Below are 27,446 nucleotides of genomic sequence, written 5' to 3' on the forward strand. Positions count from 1 at the left end.
GGGTACCGCTGGGGGTTATCTCGAAGGAAACGCATCTGACATAGCACTTGTGACACGCTCTCGGTTTCCGACATTTCATTTTATTTGAACAAAGCATGGGACCCCTGCGAGGGCTCTGTTCCGCGAGGGAAAGTAGCTTAGTTTTACAGCACTTTCACACTGACTCCCTACACACATATACAAACAGGAGTTTATCAGTGTATGCATAATGTGTGTGTGTGTGTGTGTGTGTGTTCTGTATACGTAGAGTGTGGAGTGTGGTGCGTGTGTTGTATATATGTGGAGTGTGTATGTGTGTGTGTGTGTGTGTGTGTGTTCAGCGGTGTTGTTAAGGACGGCAGGACTCCACACTGTGACATTAGCAGGGGGGCAGCCTACAGTCGCACCATGTGCCCCAAACCCCTCCCCTTTCGCCGGGACAGGCTCTCTCTCTGCAGGTCTGGCGAGCTGCTGACGTTACACTCCGTCCCCACCTTAAACACAGAGCGCTGGAATCAATGCGCTCAGCCACTCTGACACAAAGTACAGGAAACAGCCCCCCGTGTGGGGAGGCCCGGTACTGCAGCTCGCGGAATTCCAGTGGCGGATGAGCAGTAGGAAGTGTGGCCATGGGAACGCACTTTATTCACCGGCCAGCCACCAGGCCGCGTTTCTGCCAATCAGAATACAAGGAAGGACCAGAGCAGACGATGCTCTGAAACACACGACAGAACAACAGCTTCCATGAGTCCCCATCAGCGCCTCCACATCAGCCGGCACACAGGGTACAGCAGAGCTGCGTGTGTGCGTGTGTGTGCGTGCGTGTGCGTGTGTGTGCATGTGTGTGTGTGCATGTGTGTGTGTGCGTGTGTGTGCGTGTCTGTGTCCAACGCAGTTAGAGAGGGTTCCATCTTGGAGGGAGCCTGTTCACAAGGTCATGGCTCGTTCCTGTGATGTCATCATCCCGTGACAGTTCAGTCCTCTTTGAGTCCCCCAAACACAGCAGTGGGAACACTCTTCTGCTCCAACTGCACCTCTGTCCCAGGAGAGAAGAGACACACACACACACACACCTTTTAATACAGAGCCAGTGTTTGCAGACACATACTGTTTACACACAACTGTAAACACAGACACTCTGTCTAACATACACACACCCACGTTTGCATAAACACCCCCCCCACACACACACACACACACACACACACACACACACACACACACACACACACACACACACACACACACACGGTAGACGTAATGCCCATTTACCCAGCCTTTCAGAGGCCCTGTTTACACCAGGTATTAAAATGCGTCCCCGCTGGGAAATGCCGGACACTGGGAAAGACTGGATGTTGGTGGGCAGGTGTACATCTGACTGATCGGATTTGCACACACACACACACACACACACACACACACACACACACACACACTACTGCTTCTCAAGCCACTTACCATCTGGCTCCCCATCTTCCTCCTCTTCGTCATCGTCTTCGTCGTCTATGTCAATTTCGTCTGGGTTGGCTTGTTTGGCCAGTTCAGCCAGTTCACTGCGAGAGGTGTCACTCCTAAACACATGCAAACCCAAGCAGAGACGGAGCTCAAGGTTTGCTTAAAAAACATTGCTCCGGCCCAAATACAGGCCAGTGCTGATCATAAGGCAAGCCCCTTTAATAAATAATCATAATTGTACAGAATCACACCCCTCTCTGCCGCTGGACGCTGGGTGAGCTGAGGAGGAGGAGGAGCACTGACCTGACGAAGAGGATCTTGTCTTTGGGGCGCGGCTTGTCCCGTTCTGCCTCGGCAGCCAGCTGCTGGGCCTTCTGCTCCAGCATCTTCATATCATCTACCCCACTCTGCCCTGGAGCAAGATCCGACACTGTGCACACACACACACACACACACGTACACGCACACAAGCACGCACGCACGCACGCACGCACGCACACACGCACGCACACGCACGCACACACGCACACACACACGCACACACACACACACGCACACACAAAAAAGAAAGACAGACAAGATTAGCATGTGTGGTCTGAGAATGGAATGTATGTGTTCAGCGCGTGCGTCTGTGTGTGTGCGTGCCTGTGGTTCTGTAAGTGTGTGTGTGTGTGTGTGTGTGCGTGGTTCTGTAAGTGTGCGTGCGTGTGTGTGTGTGTGTGTTCTCTCACCGGTTCCCGTGGCGTTGGCGGTGGCCTTCAGCATCTGGGAGGACATGAAGTTGACCTGCGTGTTGTAGGTGGCCTGAACACTGCGCTTAATCCGCAGCATCTCTCGGATGGTGTCTTCGTTACCATGGCGAATCTCAAACTCTTTCCATGTCTGCCAAAATGTGGGGGTCATCTGAGGGCGAAAGACAAATGTGACACAGATGCAGAAACACACGCACTGATACAGAGACACACACTAAGGCAAACAGGTGAGAAGTTCTTGTTTTTGGGTGGCAGAGCTGATACATATCGCTAATTGTCGTGGTTATCTTACATGGAGGCCACAGAACAGTACTCTTCACAATTATTAAGGCTGTGATTGGCTGGTCTTTGCACAGTGGTCACAGAACCAATCATTCCCATTTATTTTAGGTTTCATATAATTAATTGACATGGAAGGTGCACACAGCCAGCAGAAGGCACACACACACACACAGACAGCATCACAAGACCCACAACACACACACACACAGCAGAGTGCGCGCACACACACAGACAGCCAGGAGAGGGCACGCACATGCACCAGCCATCAGTGAATATAGCATGAACAGGTCAGCTCTGCCAGTAACTGCCAGTGCCAGTAACTCAAACAAACACACAGTTACTGAATTTCCTACAGACTGTTTTGAGAACTTCTATGTTAGAGGATTCAGCTTGTAGTGAAGCAGTCTGAGAATGTTTAGAGCAGGCCTGGGGTCAGCCTGCAGTGTGACGGTGCTCTGTCTCACCCTGGGGTCACAGATCTGGGAGCAGTAGGAGTAGATGGCTCTGGCCCGGTCGATTTCGCCCAGCTTGCTCTCCATGTCCGCGAAGCGCAGGCACATTTCCCTGGCATGCTCATCGGGCAGCACCTGCAACACACACACACACAGAGCGTCACGACACCTGCAACACACACACACACACACACACAGCGTCACGACACCTGCAACACACACACACACACACACACACACAGCGTCACGACACCTGCAACACACACACACACACACACACACACAGCGTCACGACACCTGCAACACACACACACACACACACACACACACAGCGTCACGACACCTGCAACACACACACACACACACAGCGTCACGACACCTGCAACACACACACACACACACACACAGCGTCACGACAGCTGCAACACACACACACAGCGTCACGACACCTGCAACACACACACACACACACACACACACACAGCGTCACGATACCTGCAACACACACACACACACACACACAGCGTCACGACACCCGCAACACACACACACACACACACACACAGCGTCACGACACCCGCAACACACACACACACACACACACAGCGTCACGACACCTGCAACACACACACACACACACACACACACACACAGCGTCACGACACCCGCAACACGCACACAAGCACACACACACACACACACACACACACAGCGTCACGACACCTGCAACACACACACACACACACACACACAGCGTCACGACACCTGCAACACACACACACACACACACACACACACACACACACACACACACACACACACACACAGCGTCACGACACCTGCAACACACACACACACACACACACACAGCGTCACGACACCTGCAACACGCACACACACACACACACAGCGTCACGACACCTGCAACACACACACACACACACAGCGTCACGACACCTGCAACACACACACACACACACACACACACACACACAGCGTCACGACACCTGCAACACACACACACACACACACACACACAGCGTCACGACACCTGCAACACACACACACACACACACACACACCATCACGACACCTGCAACACACACACACACACACACACACACACACACAGCGTCACGACACCCGCAACACACACACACACAGCGTCACGACACCTGCAACACACACACACACAGCGTCATGACACCTGCAACACACACACACACACACACACACAGCGTCACGACACCTGCAACACACACACACACACACACACACACAGCGTCACGACACCTGCAACACGCACACACGCACACACACACACACACACAGCGTCACGACACCTGCAACACGCACACACACACACACACACAGCGTCACGACACCTGCAACACGCACACACACACACACAGCGTCACGACACCTGCAACACGCACACACACACACACACACAGCGTCACGACACCTGCAACACACACACACACACACACACACAGCGTCACGACACCTGCAACACACACACACACACAGCGTCACGACACCTGCAACACACACACACACACAGCGTCACGACACCTGCAACACACACACACACACACACAGCGTCACGACACCTGCAACACACACACACACACACACAGCGTCACGACACCTGCAACACACACACACACACACACACACACACAGCGTCACGACACCTGCAACACACACACACACACACACACACACACACAGCGTCACGACACCTGCAACACACACATACACAGCGTCACGACACCTGCAACACACACACACACACACACACACACACATCACAACACCCACAACACACACACAGCGTCACGACACCCGCAACACACACACACACACACACACACACACAGCGTCACGACACCTGCAACACACACACACACACACACACACACAGCGTCACGACACCTGCAAAACACACACACACACACACACACACACACAGCGTCACGACACCTGCAACACACACACACACACACACACACACACACACAGCGTCACGACACCTGCAACACGCACACACACACACACAGCGTCACAACACCTGCAACACACACACACACACACACACACAGCGTCACGACACCTGCAACACACACACACACACACACACAGCGTCACGACACCTGCAACACACACACACACAGCGTCACGACACCTGCAACACACACACACACACACACACACAGCGTCACGACACCTGCAACACACACACACACACACACACACACACACACACACACACAGCGTCACGACACCTGCAACACACACACACACAGCGTCACGACACCTGCAACACACACACACACACACACACACACAGCGTCACGACACCTGCAACACACACACACACAGCGTCACGACACCTGCAACACACACACACACACACACACACACACACATCACAACACCCGCAACACACACACAGCGTCACAACACCCGCAACACACACACACACACACACACAGCGTCACGACACCTGCAACACACACACACACAGCGTCACGACACCTGCAACACACACACACACATCACAACACCCACAACACACACACAGCGTCACGACACCCGCAACACACACACACACACACACACACAGTGTCACGACACCTGCAACACGCACACACACAGCGTCACGACACCTGCAACACGCACACACACAGCGTCACGACACCTGCAAAACACACACACACACAGCGTCACGACACCTGCAACACACACACACACACACACACACACACACACACACACACACACACACACACACACAGCGTCACGACACCTGCAACACACACACACACACAGCGTCACGACACCTGCAACACACACACACACACAAACACACACATCACAACACCCACAACACACACACAGCGTCACGACACCCGCAACACACACACACACAGTGTCACGACACCTGCAACACGCACACACACACGCACACACAGCGTCACGACACCTGCAACACGCACACACAGCGTCACGACACCTGCAACACGCACACACACACGCACACACACACGCACACACAGCGTCACGACACCTGCAACACGCACACAGTGTCACGACACCTGCAACACACACACACACACACACACACACACACATCACAACACCCACAACACACACACAGCGTCACGACACCCGCAACACACACACACACACACACACACACACACAGTGTCACGACACCTGCAACACGCACACACACAGCGTCACGACACCTGCAACACGCGCACACACAGCGTCACGACACCTGCAACACGCACACACAGTGTCACGACACCTGCAACACGCACACACAGTGTCACGACACCTGTAACACACACACACAGTGTCACGACACCTGCAACACACACACACACACACACACACACATCACAACACCCACAACACACACACAGCGTCACAACATCCGCAACACACATACACACACACACAGAGCATCACAACACCCCCAACACACACACAGCGTCACCACACACACAGCGTCACAACACCCACACACAGCGTCACACAAACACGCACCATCAGGACCCAATGTGTGTGCGTGACAGACTGTGTATGACTGCAAGTGTGTGGCTGTGAGTGTGTGTGTATGATTAGGAGTGTGTGTGTGTGTGTGTGTGTGTGTGAGTGAGATCGTACCTCGATGGCCTTCTGGTAGATGGCTCTGGTGTGTGTGACGCCGTAGATCTCTGCGGCTCTCTTGATGTAGATGTTGAACATGTGGTGCCTCTCGTTGGTCTCCACAGCCTCGGTGGCCCTCTCATACACCGCCATAGCATGACGCGCCAGCCCATACTCCTCCTCCAGCTTGGCATACAGCAGGTAGATTGCTGCCAATCACAGGACACCAGCTCACATCACCCTTTCCAACTACTTTCTTCCCCTGGTCTCCCTCCCGGTCCCTCTAGCTGGTCTCTTGGTCCCCAATTCCCCCCCCCCCGTCCCCCAAGCCCCCCCGGCCTCTTACTCTTGGCGTATTTGGCCGGACAGCCGTCCAGCGCCTGCTCAAACAGGTCCCGCGCTCTCTCCAGCTTCTTCCCGCCATAGCGGTCAATGAACTTGGTGAGGTAGGTGTTCCAGATGTCGTAAACGTTGGGCCAGCGGAACAGGGCGATGCCGCGCTCGTACGCCTGCCGAGAGGGACAGACACGGGGGTCAGGAACACGGCCAAACTCTGGGGATTAACACCAGCTCTGACCCCCCAGAGACACGAGGAACAGCTCTGGCAAAAACAGCGCTCTGTTTAAAGCTGATATTAGGCAGGAACAGAGACACCAGGAGAGAGGGGAGAGAGAGAGAGAGAGAGAGAGAGAGAGAGGAGGAGAGAGGAGTAACAGAATGACGGAGGGAGTCTTACAGGCTGCTGGGGGAAATGGAACACATTTGGGGGGTACGGGGTGTACAGGTCAACAGGGGACACACAGTGTGAGAGACACAGGGGCGAAGAGGGCAATGTGGGGCATGGAGGAACACCCACCTTGAAGCTCTCCTCGAAGTAGTTGTGCTCCTCCAGGAACATGCCGTAGTTGATGATGATCTGGGGTGTGGCAATTCGCAGGTCGATGATGCGGTCGTACACCGCCTTCGTGGACTGGAGGAGAAAGCGACACAGCGACACAACCTCAACACAACTGCAAGTTGCTCAGTGGCAGCTGCTCTGAGCCCTACACTAGAACCTCTGCAGTCTACCAATGCTACAGCAGGGAGCGCCGTTCTGCTGAAATCCACATTGACAGCTGCTCTTCAGTCACGGGTACAAACAACACACCTGTAAGTATCCAGAAGGCAGCATATTCTAATGAAGAATGTACCTGGAAGGTAACACTAATGTAGGTACCTGGAAGGTAACACACACACTGCTGTAGGTAAAACACACACTGCTGTAGGTAACACACACACTGCTGTAGGTACCTGGAAGGTAACACACACACTGCTGTAGGTACCTGGAAGGTAACACACACACTGCTGTAGGTACCTGGAAGGTAACACACGCACTGCTGTAGGTACCTGGAAGGTAACACACGCACTGCTGTAGGTACCTGGAAGGTAACACACGCACTGCTGTAGGTACCTGGAAGGTTCCCAGGCTCTCCTCCAGATCTGCCAGCATGGACCACACCTTCAGGGACTTGTAGACCCGGTTCTGCACCGGCTCTGAAGAGTCAAAGTACTCCGCCTTCTTGGACGGGATTGCAGTGGCTTTCTGCAGATTGGACAGGACAAATACCATCAAGAAAACACCGACCAACCCTACATGAACCACTCTGCGACTGTGTGTGCGTGTGTGTGTGAGTGTGCGTGTGCGAGTGAGTGTGAGTGTGCGAGTGAGTGTGAGTGTGCATGTGCGAGTGAGTGCATGTGTGTGTGAGTAAGTGTGAGCGAGTGAGCGTGTGAGTGAGTGAGTGAGCGTGTGAGCGTGTGACTGAGTGAGTTAGTGAGTGAGTGAGTGTGTGTGTGTGTGCGCAAGTGAGTGAGTGTGCGTGAGTGTGAGTGAGTGAGTGAGTGTGCGTGAGTGAGTGTGCGTGAGTGAGTGAGTGAGTGAGTGAGTGTGAGTGAGTGAGTGAGTGTGCGTGAGTGAGTGAGTGAGTGAGTGAGTGTGAGTGAGTGAGTGAGTGCGTGAGTGTGCGTGAGTGAGTGAGTGAGTGAGTGAGTGAGTGAGTGAGTGAGTGAGTGAGTGTGCGTGAGTGTGTGAGTGAGTGAGTGAGTGAGTGAGTGAGTGAGTGAGTGTGCGTGTGCGTGAGTGAGTGAGTGAGTGAGTGAGTGAGTGAGTGAGTGAGTGTGCGTGAGTGTGTGAGTGAGTGTGAGTGAGTGAGTGAGTGAGTGTGCGTGAATCTCACCCTCAGTATGCGCAGTGCCTGCTCGTAGTTCTCGTGCCGCAGCTCCATCTCTCCGTACTCACACCACACGGCTGCCAGGTCGTCCACCTGCTTGTAGTTCACCTTGGTGGCCTTCTCAAAGATGGTGCGGGCCTGCAGGTCACAGGGGTCAAGAGGTCACAGGGGTCACAACACCTGCATCAGACCTCCCTCAGAGCTCAGGACAGGCAGGCGAGAACCGGCTCACTCACGTCATCCAGCTGCTCGTTCTCCTCGTAGAACTTGGCGAAGGCGACCCAGAGGGAGTGTGGTTTCCCCGTGGCACGCAGGGGGTCCACCGTCTGCACCGCCTCCGTGTAGGTGTTAATGATCTGCAGGTCAGAGGTCAGACCGTCTCACACGGCTCAGGGACGAGGCTCGGCGTGGGAAACACCTGAGAGCGCTGGGCAGCGCTGCACTCACCTGGCGCGGGTTTCCCTCGTACAGCTTCACCCTCTTGTGCCACTCGTGAACGTTGTGGGGGTTCTGCCGCAGTAGCACACTGTTCAGCAGCAGGGGGCGCCGCGAGATCAGCTGCTCAAAGCGCGCCAGGCGCAGCTCCAGCTCAATGTCATCTGCAGGAGAGGAGGCAGGTGAGTGTGTGTGTGTGTGTGTGTGCGCGTGTGTGCGAGAGAGAGAGAGTAAGCCTGTGTGTGTGTGTGTGTGTGTGTGTGAGAGAGAGAGTGAGCCTGTGTGTGTGTGTGTGTGTGTGTGTGTGTGTGTGTGAGAGAGAGAGAGAGTAAGCCTGTGTGTGTGTGTGTGTGTGTGCGAGAGAGAGAGTAAGCCTGTGTGTGTGTGTGTGTGTGTGTGTGTGTGTGTGTGTGTGTGTGAGAGAGAGAGTGAGCCTGTGTGTGTGTGTGTGTGTGCGCGTGTGTGCGAGAGAGAGAGAGTAAGCCTGTGTGTGTGTGTGTGTGCGAGAGAGAGAGTAAGCGTGTGTGTGTGTGTGTGTGTGTGTGTGTGTGTGTGTGTGTGTGTGTGTGAGAGAGAGAGTGAGCGTGTGTGTGTGTGTGTGTGTGTGTGTGTGAGAGAGAGAGAGTAAGCCTGTGTGTGTGCGTGTGTGTGTGTGCGCGCGTGTGTGTGAGAGAGAGAGTAAGCCTGTGCGCGCGTGTGCGCGTGTGTGTGTGTGTGTGTGTGCGTGTGAGAGAGAGTAAGCCTGTGCGGGTGTGTGTGTGTGTGCGTGTGTGAGAGAGAGTAAGCCTGTGTGTGTGCGTGTGCGTGTGTGTGTGTGTGTGTGTGCGCTGTGTGAGAGAGAGTAAGCCTGTGCGGGTGTGTGTGCGTGTGTGTGTGTGTGTGCGTGTGAGAGAGAGTAAGCCTGTGCGGGTGTGTGTGTGTGTGTGTGTGCGTGTGTGAGAGAGAGTAAGCCTGTGCGGGTGTGTGTGCGTGTGTGTGTGTGTGTGTGTGCGCTGTGTGTGTGCGTGTGTGTGTGCGTGTGTGTGTGTGTGTGCGCTGTGTGTGTGTGTGTGTGTGTGCGCTGTGTGTGTGCGTGCGTGCTCTTCACCTTGCTCGTCCTGGCCCATCTCGGTGCTGGTCTCCATCTTGGCAGCGATCATGCTCTCCTCAGTGTGGGCATAGCGGTCAAACACCTGAGTGAAGTCTCGAACCGTCACCACTGTCTGGATGGCCTCCTCGTACACATCTCGCGCCTGCAACCCCGTTCAACACCTCAGAGTGTGTGTGCAGCACGACAGCAGCATGGCCTGCAGTGTTAGCGTCGCGTGGGGCGCGGTGTTAGCGTGGTGCATACCTTCTCCAGGTGCCCACTCCTGATGTAGTAGTCTGCCAGGGAGCACCAGAGCTTGCCCAGCTGGTCGGTGAAGCGTGTCAGGCCGCCGCGGATGATGGCTCCCACGTTCAGGGACTTCACCTTGTCCGGGTTCTGGGAGATCAGGTCACACAACTCGTGCCACAACTGCACCAAACACACAACATCCACACAGCGTTAGGAGAGATCACCTTCCACACCAAACACACAGCATTAGGAAAGAACACCAACACCTTCCACACCAAACGCACAGCATTAGGAAAGAACACCAACACCTTCCACACCAAACACACAGCATTAGGAGAGAACACTTTCCACACCAAACACACAACATCCACACAGCGTTAGGAGATATCAGAGATCACCTTCCACACCAAACACACAGCGTTAGGAGAGATCACCTTTCACACCAAACACACAGCATTAGGAGAGAACACCTTCCACACCAAACACACAGCATTAGGAGAGAACACCTTCCACACCAAACACACAGCGTTAGGAAAGAAAACCAGCACCTTCCACACCAAACACACAGCGTTAGGAAAGAAAACCAGCACCTTCCACACCAAACACACAGCGTTAGGAAAGAACACCTTCCACACCAAACACACAGCATTAGGAGAGAACACCTTCCACACCAAACACACAGCATTAGGAAAGAACACCAACACCTTCCACACCAAACACACAGCGTTAGGAGAGAACACTTTCCACACCAAACACACAGCTCCACTCCAGCTCCTCGTGCCTGTCACCATCAAAAACATGAGTCAGGTACAGATCGGCACACCTGGTAGTTGGACTTGCCCTCCTTAGACACAAAGCTTTCATCGTTCACAATGGCCGCCAGTCTGACCGCTGCTTCATCCAGACGATTCACAGAGTGCAGATAATCTATGTACTCCTCTGCATTCTCTGGGGACAGCTGGCCACCGAGAGACAGGGAGGGAAAGAGAGGGATTAGCAGAGTCCACCTGTACTCTTTCACCTTCAGGCACCCGTCGGTAAATCCACCTGCAGGAACACCTGCAGAGAAAGCTGCACTCTCACCTTGAGGTACCGGCGGTAGATGCGCACGGCGGTCTCGGGCAGCGGCAGGTTGCGGGCGAAGCGCAGGTACAGCGGCCAGATGCGGGAGTGCTGTGTGACGGGCAGGGCCCTCAGGGCGCGGTCAAAGGTGCGGCGGCTGCGTGTGATCTTACACTGAGACACCAGGAACTGGCAGTAATCCAGCCAGATCCGCGGCATCTGAGGACACAGGAGAGCACTGAAACACGGTACCACTTCAAACACACACACAAGCACTCACACGCACGCACGCACGCACACACAAACCAATCAGACAGCTCTCACACACACACACACACAAACCAGACTGAGAGAGCTCACATCACAATGCTCATGAATGAAGACTGTGTTCACGATCACTTCCTCACCTCCGTGAGCAAGCTGCGCTGATACAGTGTTAATGTGTGAATGGATACAGTGTTAATGTGTGAATGGATACAGTGTTACTGTGTGAATGGGTGTGTAGGCATGTGCCTGTGTGTGTTACCTTGTGCATGAACACCAGCGCCCTCTCGTGGCAGTTATTAACCTCCTCGAACACAGGCTCAGTGATGCACTTCCCCTTCACCTGCTTCCTCCTCTCCCTCAGGTAATTATACCACAGCTTATAACTGCAGGTACACACACACACGATTTTCATTATACCACAGCTTATAACTGCAGGTACACACACATGATTTTCATTATACCACAGCTTATAACTGCAGGTACACACACACACGATTTTCATTATACCACAGCTTATAACTGCAGGTACACACACACACGATTTTCATTATACCACAGCTTATAACTGCAGGTACACACACACGATTTTCATTATACCACAGCTTATAACTGCAGGTACACACACACACACACGATTTTCATTATACCACATCTTATAACTGCAGGTACACACACACACGATTTTCATTATACCACAGCTTATAACTGCAGGTACACACACACACACGATTTTCATTATACCACAGCTTATAACTGCAGGTACACACACACGATTTTCATTATACCACAGTTTATAACTGCAGGTACACACACACACGATTTTCATTATACCACAGCTTATAACTGCAGGTACACACACACGATTTTCATTATACCACAGTTTATAACTGCAGGTACACACACACACAGATTATCATTACACTACAGCTTATAACTTCAGACACACACACACACACACACACACACAATCATTATACTGCAGCTTATAAATGCAAGAACTAATATGTATGTCACAAAGAATGCATTTTCATACACTTGTGCTATTTATCAAACACTGAGTGGACACTTATGAAATATACAGTCTCAGTACAGTATCTGAGAAACAATATACTCAACATCACACTACAGCGACAATGTATGTGTGCACGTATTTATGTACATGCATTTGTGCAAGTGCATATTAGGTTGTATATGGGTTCACGTATATTACACACGTAAATGTATGAGTTGATGTGAATTTGAGAGGATGTGTTGATATCAATGTCAATGTGTGTGTGTGTGAGTGTGAGTTACCTTCCCGGCAGCTCTTTCAGCGCCCGCTCGTAGATCATGTTGAGCACAGACTTTGCGCCGTTCTGTTTGTGCTCGATGTAGCGCATCCAGCACTTGACGGAGTACGGATTCCTGATGATCTCCTCCTCATACGGCAGGTCGTCCTCGTCCTGCGGGCAGACACGCGTAACACGCCCGTCCTCAGTAAAGCTCTACCGTAAGAACGGCACAATCCCGCTTCTATTTCCAAAGGGCAGCTCATACCAGCTTCGCCCCAGCTCGCTTCATTATGAAGTTCCTACGAGTTTGCAAGTTAGCAGCAGACTGTAAGGCAACGCACGTACATTCGGGCTCCTGCAAAACCGTAACAAAGACAGCGCTTTACGCCTTTTATCATATCTGTAGCAAACACATAACGCCAACCGCACTGACTCCCGAGCAAGCCCCGCTAGCGCCACTGTAGATAACCGTAAGGACCGATTAAAGTGGTTCTCAGTAAACAGTAATATGAGGCGCATAATACCCTCAGCAGCTAGCAAAGCTAGCCGGCTAATGAAGCGAGAGAAGCGCTAAAGGGAGAAATCTGGCTCCGAGGCTGTGGGTCAGGCCTCCGACACCCTCCATCCGTACATTACTAAGCATCTCGCTGTTCAATCAAGTGTATAAGACAAGAACCATATACTTACAAATATGACCTCCGGCTTCTCGGTTAAAGAAGGCATAATTGTTTTATCACAATAAACGAATTTTACTCAAAGTTCAGCTTCCTGTGCTGTCTTTTTGCGGACCTTCCCAACGTGTAGTCTACGCAATGTATTCCCCGCCCCTCGTTCGAGTCCATTGGATATAATGGAATCATTCATTTGAGTGACCAATCGGTTAATGCAACGTAGCTCGGCCATGGACGTTCAAAAGGTCGCACACTCGCCAATCAGGGAGCGCGCTAAGCCTCGGGCACAGCGCCATCTGTCGGTTGAGTGTGACGGGCTCGGTGTACCGTGCTTTGCTGATTCGGCTGGAGAGGTTAGATTTTCGCGGATAGGCAACAGTATATTTAAACAACTTTGAAGTTTAAAGTTTTTATGTGATTTATATTGTAGGCATTCATTTATATTATATTGTACTTATTTGTATTTGTATCTACAAATAGTCATAGTCGCACATCTTCCCTATTCATGCTGTGACATAATAGTCATATGCATTTTAAATGTTATTGATCATATTGCAGGAAATGCTTTTGTATTTATTTATCATATAAAAGTTTGTATTCTGTCAACGGTAGGGCAGCGAATACGATGTAAATCGGTCACGCTGTTGCCTAATTGAGCAGAAATGAAAGCTCCTCCAGCCCCCGGGTGTGTCCTCCTGTGAGCGCCGGGACACACCGCAGGGCCCCGCCACACGCTGGCGCCGCTCACCGGCCACATCTGGAATGTGCTGGATTTGTTACAGGGCGGGTACAGAGGTGGGTTTCAGCCATCAGTATTTACCTTTGAATATTCCACTTTCTATACCAAGTGGAGGAATATGTGTCTGACACAAAACCTGAGATCAGCTGATGCGACCGTCAGAGTGCAAGAGTGATTGTGACATCTTAATAGAAAAGAAGGAGCTGTGTGAGAGTAAGGAAGAGCCACGCGCCAGGAGGAAAACGCACTGCGATTCACCTCTACACAGCTGTCCCGGCCTGGGAGGCTACTGCTTGCCCTGTTCCCCGATTGCTGCAAGTTCGATCCTGAAACTTGCCGTTCTTTCTTTGTCCACCAGAGGGCACCACGACCCAAGTTTATTATACCTATAAAATATTGTACTGTACGACTTGAGTATTGTGGTTGAGGGGTGCACTAGTTCAAGGGTGGGGGTTGGCCGCCGCCACAGAGTGTTGGTCAGAACTCAGGGAGACAGGGCACATCTGATCCTTTAAAGGTTTACTTGTATTGGGATAGGCCTGTGTGGTCTAAACAAGAAGGTAGATATACATAATATTAATTACACAGCGCTATACAATCATAACAATTATCACTATACAGACATATACAGGCATACAACACTGGGCAAACAATACAGTAAACTACACAGGGTTATAATATGTACAATAGTGCAATCAGATAAGGCATAACTGCCATATCGCTATACAAGACAGGATGCAGTACGGTAATGTAACGTAAGCCTGCAAACTACAAACTGGGATACATTTACATTCACGCAGAGTAGAGCTGAGTGTATGTATATATTACTAATCGTCACTACGCAGTATAATATTCAGTTCTAAACATTGCTAACCGTGATAGATGTCTGCAAATATTTCTTTAAACATAACGACGAACATCTAAACAATACCACGAGTCTCCCGCTAAGTAAAACCACCTTCGGAGGGCTGCTCCCGCTTTACTCGGCAGTACGATATTTAACATTAACATGGATAACAACGATACAAGCTTACATCCTGCAATAACGGAGAACGTGGTAAATAAAGCCACTTTTTTACAGTCATGAACGCACACAGGGAAAGGTATACAGTTCGCTAATTATCCGTTAAACTTAACAGTCTCTATCGCCATTTTTGAAATTTTCATTTCAATTTCGAATACAATAAAATTTGATTCCTCTTTGGTCTTTGATGTCTCTGTTATTCCAAATTATCTATTCATGAGGGGAAAACTATGCTTATGTGCAATTACTTAGGATAACATAACCTTTCTATGGAAGTTAGCCAACTTAATTGGAATCTTGTTCACATCAAAATTACATCTCAGCATATTCAGTACCACCCACATTTTCAAAAATTAATTTAGGGAAAATATTGTAATTCTGTTGACTTTATTTTGAGTATAATTTTTAACCCATGTAGTTGTAAATATAGTGTTAGATTAAAATATAACCTCCATTGTGCATTACATTATGCATTTTTAAATAATGAGACTCATTCCTCCAGATAATATCTACTTTGATTATTGATGGGGAACCTCTAAAGCAAGTGCAGCATATGCTGAGAATCCTCCTATAATAGGGCAGCAGGGGACAGTGATGGGGAATGCTACAGTTCCCCGGGAAAAGTCGTAGCTGCCTGAAATGTTTTGGTATTAAATACAATATTTCTAAATGTTAAATGTTAACAAAAATGTTAAAAGTTAAAAATGTAAATACATGCAACAAAACCTATGTTTAAGTGATCAAATAATATTTTTCATGCCCCCCGATGTCGTTGATATCTGCCATGTGTTATGTGACTCGATTGCGCAATTTGCAGGAATATTTGTCATGACAGGCTGCATAGTAGCTTTTGGTGATTACAGCTGTCTTTATCATTTTTAACAAGTAGCTAACTAGACAACATGTGTGGAAAACATGCACAACAGACCTCCCTGATGAAAAGGGAGGATGGATGAAGTCGATCTGCTGACTAACAGCCTGAGGGGGGAAGCTAACGGGGAGGATGGTGGGTGTAAGTCAACATCCTGATGCGCGAAGCATCAACCTGGCGCTGCTGGCGGAAAACTCCAGAGAAACGTGTGTTCGCGTGTGTGTGTGTATATGTGTGTGTATGTTTGCGTGTGTGCGTGTGTGTATGTGTGTGTGTGTGTATGTGTGCGTGCGTGCGTGTGTGTATATGTGTGTGTATGTGTGTGCACACGCACACCTTCAGTGTGTCTGGGAGAAAGGAGCAACAGCGCGTTTATGACCCTCCTCTGTCGTAGACCACTCCACTGTGTGGAGATGACAGTGGATATTGTAGAAAAGGGCCACATGTGTCTGTTTCTGTCTTTGTCTTTGTCTTTGTTTGCGCACCACCCCCATCTCTCACAGGCACTTGTTTACAACTCAGCTGAAACCTGGCCAAACCGGTCCTGCTGCTCCCCTTATCAGCAGGACCCCCACAGGGAACTCGAGGCACAGGCGCACCCCCAAGGACGGCCCCCAGGTCACCATTCGCCCTCGGACCTGCCCGTATCCTTTGGCCACCAATCAGGGCCTCAATAGGGCCGGGGATACGGGACAAGATAAAGGTGGTAGTGACCTCCCCCACTTCAGTACCACAACAATATCTGGGAGGTGAAGAACTGTGGAGACCAAGCCTTTGGGGACCAAACCTTGTGCTGTTGTTGTGTGCGTCTGTGCCAAAGTAAGTAGTATGCCTAAGTTCAACTGGTTGTAATATAATTGCCTGTAGAGAGAGAGGGGTGTGCATGTTAATTAAGATAGTGTGTCCTTAATGTATAATTTTTTTCATAGCCATTCCTGCAGTTTAAGCCTGTATGCCTCATGCCTGTTTGTATATTGTACATTCAATGGACCCAACAGTACTGATCATTCTCCCTGCTTACTCTTCGCAGGAAACCACACACACACACACACCACAAACCCTCGCATCCATCCATTCAAAATCCCCAATAAACACCTGAACCCGGAACCTGACTCCTGTGTCCTGACCGAAACTCCACTGTGATAGCAAATTAGCCTGAACCTAGTACGGGTGAAACTGCCCCCTCAGTTTCAGATATAATACTAGAGCTTTTCAGTCAAGGTAGGAAAATTAGATGCAGTTATGTTTTTGGACAATAGCTATTAATAAATATAATATATATAACAGATATTAAACATTGCTAATGAACAAAAATGCTTAAACCCCGACACGTCATTGTGGGGCTGCTGAAGCAACTCATGGAGTGGAGCGCAACAGACACCTGCGACCGTTTACAAAGGTTTAAAGACTAGTGATCGGCGAACGGCCGCATACACCGATCCCGGGAGCTGTGTGCGGCAGCGCTAACGCAGGCGAGCCCATCCGCCAGCGCTTTCGATTTGGAGAAAATGTGACCGAGGAGCACAACGCAGGAGAGCTCGCCAGCTTCATAACGTGTGATTTATAATTCCAACCATTTCATCTATAGCGCCTTTGAAATTCTTCCTGGACTGTTCGCTTTTGGATTGTAAACGGTTTTAATTAATTTGCTGTAACTTGTTGGTTCACTTTGCACTTGGGAATCTAACAGGACGCCTCTAAAGCGCTTCCGCGTTTATTCGTTTATGCTCGTCTCATCGGAACCTTCGTCTGCTGTAAATAGTAGGCCTACCTGTCTTATTATTGTTTGTTTTACGGTTTGTTACTTTTGCAACCTCGACATGACATCCTTGTATGTGAGCACAACGTCGGCTCGTTATCTAAGATGGTTAAACAAAGAGATGTTAATGCCCTTGTTTTAATTGCCATTCTTGTGTGTGGCTACATTTGTATGCTTTCCATAATAAACATTCTACTGAAAACTGAAGCGGTTACTTATTTGTAGGCATGATTGCGATCGCGTATATTCATTTGTTTTGACAAATGGTAAGAACTGAGCACCTTGTTAACTAAGAAGCTTTGCTGTTTACAGACAATGCCGACATGTTCTCACTTTGCACACCGTTTCCCTCCTCGACATTGCTTGCCATTTTCGCCTCGCCCCTAAAGCGGTTTAGCTGCTGCCACTCCTATGCCTACCTCGCTATGTGTTGTTTTTAAAGCAATGGCGAATGTAAGCACTGTTCCTTCTGCGAAAGCACACTTTAATGGGGTTTTTTTTGATAGACTTGTTAAACCACAGTCGCCTGGCTGACTGACCCTTTCATGCGCCGGCCAGTGAATTTCTGGAGTGATGCCCTCAAAGGCGCTGCGCCTTCCTCCGGCTCCGGTCTAGCCTACCAGCGGTAAACTTTCCCTGCCGAGGTTCGGGTTGAAATGAGCTATGGTGTGTTCGAGCGGCTCTAAAATTGCTGTGGGCTTCTTTGGTCATTATCATCAGTATCCAGCAGTTCTCAGGTGTAGGCTATATAAAGACACGTACACAAAGAATCAATGACAAAGGTTTCAAATGTTGAAAACAAAATTCGAGTTCTGCATAATCATGCAAATTCTGTTTCAAAAATGAATGACCAACAACCAGTATGTTTACTGGTCGTTGTACACCTCTGTGCGAGGTAAACCCATTTAATCTTTGCTCCGTGTTTTCGTTTCATTCATGGTGGGATTATTTTACGAACAGACTTCCATTGTGCGCACATCACAGCGCATATAGAAACAGCATTTCAGTCAGTAGTGAAAAGGTGGTCAATTTCTCCCTGGCCCTGGGCTTAAAATGAGATGGTGTTCATTTTTTTGCCAACACAGGTGACATTGATCGGACGACCATTTGTCCACGACGGATCACAATAACAAAAGTTGCTTTCCTGAATATTTTGCTTCATAAATGGATAGTTGTTACTGCCCCTAAACCCTCTGCCGTCACAATAAGTGAAGAATTAACCCGTAGCTGCAACATGGTGTGTAATCAGAACCGGGCAGATTGAAAAACCTGACATGAAACAGACAATCGCACAGGTTAGTTCCCACCAGTGATGTTTGTACGTGCAACAGTGTCCGTTACTCACAGCGGAAAAGCAGGACAGAGCAGCCATGAAACAAACGAAATAACGTCAGGATTCAAGTGATCAACCCTTCTGTCCAAGAACCTTAACACAGAAAAGTACTGCCAGTCCCCTGAATTGGTTTAAGTAAGTTTCTGATCAGCCAGACTAAGCCTTCCATGCCATCAAGTTCCGACTGAGGTGGAGCCTAATCTTCCGCCGTCGACACTTGCAGTTGTGAGGGGAAAGTTGGAGATTGTTCTCCACACACGGCTTAATACGCACAAAACTACAACACAGCAGTGTAACAATAGTAAATGAGGTAACCATTCCACCCATCGTGACCCACTGAGCAATCAGCCCCTTTCTTCTCTGTCCGGCTTTTAGGAGTCATGCGGGACGGGCTTCCTGCTCTTAACACCTGTGGACGGTCCCTTCTTCAGGGCAACAGCAAGAAAGACAGCACTGAGCTGAAGAAAAATCAAGAGAATTTAAAAACTGTAAAATTATAAATCAAAAAACATGGCCCTGATTAAGCAGGTGGTTAATGTAATATTCCCAGCATGCCGTGGGTGGACCATAATATAAGGTGAAAGTAATATTGCTTATTTACCTCCCCTTTGGAAATTGTTGATACGTTCTTCTTCAGGTTACTGTATCCTGATCTTTCTAATAAACCTTAATTGATAACAGCATATGATTAATGATGCTATCCATTGCCGTGCTTGGGAGATGGCACACAAAGTGAATACAAATGCAGAGATCAGTCAGAGACTATTTATTGAAGGCTCGAGAGAGGAGTGCATACACACAAGTGCTTACACAAAACACTGGAACTCAAAACTGAGCAACAGTTCAATTACCCTTCAATTAATTGGGAAGCTGTGTCAGGTCAAGGTAAATGTGAGGAAGAGTTTTTGGATGTTGTAAATGACCGTTTTTTGATACAGTCTGTTACTCAACCCATGAGAGAGAACACAATCCTAGATCTGGTTCTGTGTAATAATCCTGATAGAATCGACAGTATTGAGGTAGGGGAACCACTCAGTACAAGTGACCATAGTTCAATTACATTTGAAGTTTTTTGGCAAGTTAAGTCTGCATTCTCCAATGCTAGAGTATTCAACTTTAGACAAGCTAACTTTATTAAGATGCGTGATTATACAAGGAATATAAACTGGGTACCTCTTCTAGATGGTAAAACTGAAAGGAATGTGGTGCATATTTAAAACGATTATTCTGGATGTACAGCGTAAATTCATTCCGCAAGTGAGAAAAGGGAAGCTGAAAAAGAAGCATCCACAGTGGATGAATAAGTCGCTACGGAACAGTTTGAAACAAGAAAGGAAATTATTTAGAAAATACAAGTTGGAGAGCTCAGATAGTAATAAGATTGAATACAGTAATATGCAAGCTCAAGTTAAGAAAAAAATAAGGGAAGCTAAAAGGTGTTTTGAAAGACAGATTGCACTAGATGCAAAGAGCAACTCTAAACGTTTTTTTCAATATTATGGTCACAAAAGGATAGTTAAGGATGAAATAAGAGGTATAAAAAATAAGGATGGGGTTATGGTTTACGATAACAAAGCTATTGCTGATACACTAAACCGTTACTTTGTGGAGAGTTTCACTAGTGTTTTCGCATATGCCTTCAGGTGCTGTCAGTTCTCAGAGACTTATAGAGGAAATTGATTTAAATGATGCAGAAGTACTAGATAAACTTCAAAAATTTAAAACAAATAAGGCAGCAGGCCCTGATGGAATATATCCAAGAGTTCTCAGAGAACTAGCAGAGGTGGTTTACAAGCCTCTGACAGTTATTTTTAAGCAATCCCTTAAAACTGGAGAAATACCAGATGACTGGAAACATGGCAGTGTAATACCTATCTACAAGAAAGGAGACCGGACTGAACCAGGAAATTATAGGCCTGTCAGCTTAACTTGTATCGCATGCAAAATACTGGAATCCATCATTAGGGATAGTTTGGAATTATTCCTGGAACAAAATGGTGTCTTAAATGATAGCCAACACGGTTTTCGCAGAGGGAGGTCGTGCTTAACAAACCTCCTGGACTTCTTTGAGGAAGCTACAGCATGTCTGGACTCAAACCAAGCTTATGATATTATCTATTTGGACTTTCAAAAGGCATTTGACAAAGTTCCGCACGAGAGGCTCATATTGAAAATGAAATCTGCAGGAATTACAGGAGCTATCACCGAGTGGGTTCGAAGTTGGTTGTCTAATAGAAAGCAGACTGTAACTGTGGGAGGAATTGTATTAGAGCAGGGTCCTGTACGAAGTGGAGTCCCGCAGGGATCGGTGTTGGGGCCTTTGCTATTTCTTATATACATAAATGATCTTGATGCAGAGGTTAGTAGTAAAATAGTAAAATTTGCAGATGACACAAAACTAGGGGGTCTAGCCAACAGTATAGAATCAACCAAGGTAATACAGGAAGACCTAAACAGCATCCAAAAGTGAGCAGATACCTGGCAGATGACATTCAGTTTAGATAAATGTAAAGTCTTGCATGTGGGAAATAACAACCTTAGACAAGACTACTTCATGGGTGGAAAAAAATTAGAATGTGCTCAATTTGAAAAAGACTTGGGAGTAATAGTTGACTCAAGCTTAACAGGATCTAGGCAGTGTGCTGTAGCAGTAAAAAAGGCCAACAGGATGCTGGGATATATAGCCAAAAGTATTGAATATAAATCTAAAGAGGTTATATTGAAATTATACATTGCCTTAGTTAGACCACACCTGGAATACTGTGTGCAGTTCTGGGCATCGCACTACTGTATAAAAAAGATATCGAAGCTCTAGAAAAGGTTCAAAGAAGGGCAACTAAATTAGTTCCTGGCATGAAATATAAATGCTACGAGGAAAGACTCAAGTTACTTAACCTATTTAGACTAAGCGAGAGGAGGCTTAGGGGTGATTTAATTGAGGTATTTAAATTTATTAAAGGAAACAATAAGGTTAAGGGTGAGTTCAGTCTGTAAAACAAGAGGACATAAATGGAAACTAGTTAAGAATAAGTTCCGCACTGATATAAGGAAATATTATTTTACACAAAGAGTTATCAATACATGGAATAGGTTGCCAGGTCATGTAGTTGAGGCAGAGACCCTTGCTGTGTTCAAGTCTAGACTTGATGTAGTTTTGGATACTCTTTAATTAAGAAATGGTGAGCTTAGTTGGGCCAAATGGCCTGTTCTGTCATAATATGTTCTTATGCTCTTATGTTCTAACAAGCGAGGGAAGAGGCAGGGCTTAAATAACTGAAAAAACACATGACAACAATTACTAGACACAGGTGTAACGCATTAACTAAATGAGACAGACACACAGGACCTGAGGCCATCTGGTGGTAGTCCTGGGAAGCAGCAGCCAGAAACCCAGACAGGATGTTACGAGGACACCTGCTGGTCATTAAAGCAGCAGCAGCCGAAATCCTGACACAAACACGTGACGGGCAACAGTGTAATACTCCAACTGGCACCACAATGTGCGGGTATTAATTTCACAAAAGGGTTTTGCAGCTAAATGTTTTGCTTTGAAAAGTTTTGCTCTTGAACTAACAGGTGGTTGTTGATGGTGTTTTTCCCGAAGCGTAAAGCTGGCAGAAAAATACCAATTCTCACCCCACCACACCCTCACCTTCCACATAGCCCAATGGTTGTGATGGAGAAGGAAATTACCGACATGGCACAAGCAAGGCATTTGTTGCATTGTACTGGTTTTTCACATCACAAATATAGCAACTTGATTTCTCTTTACAACTACAATTTATACGCTCACTTGCATACAAAATCCAGACTGTTTCAGAGAGTCCTCTTACACACGGAATAGTCAAGCGTTGCCTATTTATACGGCATGGAAAGACATTTAGCAGTATTGTAATGTATTGTATGTGTGACGGAGCGCAGCGCGTCCGTCACTGGGATCGGTGGCTTTTCCGCCTCCGTATGAACAATGACACGATGAAACCACAAATAATGCTTTACCATCGGTTTCTAGGATGTTAATGTGTTTGTTGGTAAGTCTGAGAGAGCAATTAAAAGTTAAATTAAAAGAAACAAGGAAAGACGCAAAACACGGTACATTCATTTAGAATCGCAGTTTATTTAAAGCGGCTATGTAAGAGTTCTTTTAGTGCGCACATTGAACATCAGAACACTTGCTGGTTGCCTGTTTATGCTGTTTCTAAATGTATCGATGTACTCACTGGTGGTTCCTGTACTCCTGTTGTCTTCTGCATGTGAGCGAGCAAACTGGGGTGCAGGACGGGGAAGCTTTTTCTGCGCTCTTTTCGCGCTCCGATATGGAAGCGCTCATTGGTGCAGGGGTGCTCCGTGCGAATTTATTTTAATCGTCGAAGAAGTGTATAAGGGCATTGATAAAATAAACACCTGATTGTTTGTAAGGAAGGTGTTCTGCCTAGGTGCTGTTAGCAATGAAATATGGTGTGTAGTAATTAATTGATTTATCTATGTGCAATGGATGAGACCGGGGTTTTATATGGCTGCTGTGTAGCTCAGACGAGAAGATGCCTCTGAAGTGAGAGGTCATGCCATGGGACCTGTGTAATAGGGCCTAGCTAGAATATGGGCATTGTCTCAGTGTTCTTTTCCTTTTCTTTGCCAAAGTGTTTTGTTTGTTTGTCTAGTGCGTTTGCATGCTTGTAACCCTGCCGGTAGCCTAAAGGAAAATAAAGTTTTCAAATTGGAAACTTTTGTCTGCAGTTGTCCCTCCTTCAGTCTTGACCACCTCTCCGCTCGGGCACACGCCGTTACAGTATGTATCAGTAAACATATGCACTTATGTAACCACAGTACACTAGAATCAGAAACTAAAATGACATTTAAACACAATACTATATATTAGAGGGCAGTGTTGTGTCCATAGCTGGTAGAGTGAGGAGTTCTGGTGTCCCTCTCTCTGCAGACTGGTGCGGTGTGGAATCTCAGAGAGAGGCTGTGCTTCTCTGGCTTCAGCTCTGCGCTCAAACCCCTCACACCTGAGAGAGCTGGATCTGAGTGGCAATAACCACAATGAGTGCCCTCTTCCCATTTCACCTGGGATTTTCAGTAGTAAAGAAGGGCTATGTCATCCCCTCTGTTTTTTGTAGTCCTCTTTCTGTCTTCATTTATTTCCTCAAATTCATTAGTACCTTCTATAAATAATTCAGCCACCCAGTCTTACATGTGTAGTGCTGCCGTTGGCCATCACAGGAACTCAGTACAGCACCGAAAGTTAGCTCACAAATCCTGAACAAATTGAAAGGCAGTTGGAACAGTTAAGCCAAATGAAATTTAACAACACTTTAGATGTCCTAGTGTTTAGAACAGTCAGAGAGAACCTGTTCTTTTCTGTTTAAAATTTAAGAGAGTCACTCTGTCATGCTGACCACAGATTGGATGATTACGTCACTGCTAGGGCATCTTACGTCTCAAAGTGTTTCGCAGTGGACACTTACACTGTTGCCCACCATGATCATTATGAGCTAATTTCCTAACTGTGTGCGCATAATAGAGACGGATCGGGTACAGCTCACACAACACACACACTGTCAGAGACATTGCTGCTTTTCCAGAGTCTCCAATAAAGATACCTTTATTATCTTTGAGCCAAACCTCTTGTGTCCTGAGTCATCTCTGCGTTTGGGATCTTCCTGCTCCTTGTCACATATATGTTACATACTGTATGTGCTGCATTGGTCATAATCATACAAACACTGCTACGCTGATGATAGTAACAGGAACAAGTGGTGTCAATACTAGGTGTTCAAAAAGAGGAGACCTATTAATGCCAGGTTTGTACATGCACACTTTTATTCACTATAACAATACAAGCAGAACTACGCTGCCAGCGTTGCACTGGGGTGTGAAACAGAGGGACAGAGTGATGTACCTGAATTCTGCCTGTGAGGAAGGCATATTTATCACCCCATCACAGCGGCAAGGGCAGCTGAGCTGAAGCCGTGTTTCCCCGCAGTCAGCCGTATTTCCCCCTGAAAGTGTGGGGGTCCATGCCCTCAGCTGCAGCCTGTACTCTGCCCTGTCCCACCCTGGGGGGGTCTGAGAGAGGCTCCGCACAGTCCTCAGCCTGTCAGGGCTGGGGAGCGCACACATGCGTCCAGCTGGGGGGCCAGTTTAAGGGGATCCCCCAGACCACAAGGACTGCTTCACCTGTTACCATTCATGCGTGCTGATTTCTGAGGTACCTGCTTGGTGGAAATAGCCAGGAAACCATGAATAATCACACCTACAATGATCTGGTGTAGGAGTCAAAAGTGGACATTGCGGGTGTGTGGGTGAAATAAAAGACGTTGTGTCACACTCTTTGAAGGAATGGGGGTTTCAATTCATAAACTATAATTGGAAAAGGCAGGGCCCTGATCTCACGGGTGTGGCATGTTGAATGAGGTGAAGTACAACTACAGAGTTCTGTAAAGGATTTACTGAGCCTTGCCGGACACACAGTGTGAAGGAGGGGTCAGAGGCAGAGTGAGAGTAAAGGGGAGGAGTCTGAGGCAGAGTGAGAGTAAAGGGGAGGAGTCAGAGGCTGTGTGAAAGTAAAGGGGAGGAGTCAGAGGCAGAGTAAAGGGGAGGAGTCAGAGGCAGAGTGAGAGTAAAGGAGAGGAGACAGAGTATGTGCTACAGTTCAAAAAGCAGCAAATGTAACAAGGAATAAGCTGTATGAGTATCAGAATCTTCAGTAATTACCCTCTTGTTCTTCTTCTTCTTCTTCTTCTTCTTCTCTTGCTGAATCTCTATCTTGTGTCCAAGCTGCGCATACTGGCCCTGCGCACAGTGTGGACTTGGGTCTCAGATAGAGGTGAGCACCCAGCATGTGTATTACACAGAAGAAGCGAGCTTAGTGTTTGTGCTTTAAATCCCTCATCTGGTTACAAACTTAACACAGGTTACTCCCTCGGGACTACTGTGTGTCTTGATAGTCAATGTAATGTGTACAACCTGCAAGGTATGCAATGATATGTCTTTGAGAAATGCTGAAGCTACTGTTGTTTATCAGTGTTAATGCTGAAGATATTAGCATTCACTGTTAACGGCAAGGACAATGGTGCACAGTAGTGTTAATCCTGAAGACAGTGGTGTAAAGTAGAGTTAATACTGAGGATATTTAGGGTTCAGTGAGGTAATACTGAGGACACTGATGCACAGTAATGTTATTGCTGAGGATATTGGTATTCAGTAATGTGTGCTAGTTATCTACATAAAAGGCAAAGTCAACACAGCTGGCTACAATGGTTTCTAGCAGTCCAGTATGATTGCTATTTTGACCATAAGATCTCACTGGAAAACTACAGACTTCTATAACAGAAACAAAACACAAATAATATGGCTCCAGATGTCTTGTCGAAATGAATGCAGGTTTATATTGACTATTTCTTGTGCTTAATTTATTTACCATGGTAATAAAAAGCATGTTTCAATGTGTTTTAACTAACAGTGCATCAGGAGAGTCAGTGCAATAGTCTTTGATTGATCAGACCAATAGCGTGCACCTGTAAATATTTCTTGTAATGCTGGATGAAGTAACTGGTCAAATGTCTGGCTTGGTAGCCTTGTAGCTTGATGGTGAGTTAAGTAATTATCCAGTTAGATATGTAGCTAGCTAGGTAGCTAGCCAGCTAGATGGGTAGGTAGCTGGCTAGCTAGATACATGGCCAAATACCTAACTCAAGTACATGCCGGACGGAAGTCCATGCAAATTTTTGGTTCACAGTGTAAGTACCTTTAACCAATAATATGACAGTTACTGAAGGGCATGAGAAAGCCCCCACAGGTCTGCTCACTGAACACTGTCCTACATTAGAACAGGGATACAGGTTCAGGTTGTGCAATTGACCAATGAGAGCCTCGTGTGCAGACACATCGTAGATTCTAA

The 27,446-nt window shown here is 47.8% G+C and overlaps 1 protein-coding gene across 1 annotated transcript; it reads right to left on the reverse strand.

Annotated features, from left to right (window-relative positions):
* Nucleotides 1-307: 307 nt before the first annotated feature.
* On the reverse strand, nt 308-13,948 carry xab2 (XPA binding protein 2). Its single transcript, XM_036552589.1, has 19 exons — nt 13,831-13,948; nt 13,166-13,314; nt 12,132-12,255; nt 11,627-11,824; nt 11,367-11,501; nt 10,559-10,723; nt 10,313-10,457; nt 9,238-9,389; nt 9,027-9,146; nt 8,797-8,928; nt 8,031-8,162; nt 7,437-7,550; nt 6,927-7,089; nt 6,599-6,789; nt 2,933-3,055; nt 2,166-2,337; nt 1,738-1,864; nt 1,438-1,550; nt 308-1,015 (listed from the first exon to the last, which is right to left on the reverse strand). Exons 1-19 carry the CDS (start codon nt 13,864-13,866, stop codon nt 954-956), a joined length of 2,553 nt encoding a protein of 850 aa, XP_036408482.1. The 5' UTR covers nt 13,867-13,948; the 3' UTR covers nt 308-953.
* Nucleotides 13,949-27,446: the final 13,498 nt, after the last annotated feature.

The sequence above is a fragment of the Megalops cyprinoides genome, chromosome 19 (genome assembly GCF_013368585.1).
Source record: "Megalops cyprinoides isolate fMegCyp1 chromosome 19, fMegCyp1.pri, whole genome shotgun sequence".
NCBI classification, from domain to species: Eukaryota; Metazoa; Chordata; class Actinopteri; order Elopiformes; family Megalopidae; genus Megalops; species Megalops cyprinoides.

Coding starts and splice junctions, on each gene's coding strand:
- xab2 (XM_036552589.1), bottom strand. CDS start 13,866: ATGCCTTCTTTAACCGAGAAGCCGGAGGTCATATTT. Junction 9,147..9,237: donor ACGAGGGAAACCCGCGCCAG/GTGAGTGCAGCG, acceptor TCTGACCTGCAG/ATCATTAACACCTACACGGA. Junction 7,551..8,030: donor AGAGCCTGGGAACCTTCCAG/GTACCTACAGCA, acceptor TTTCTCCTCCAG/TCCACGAAGGCGGTGTACGA.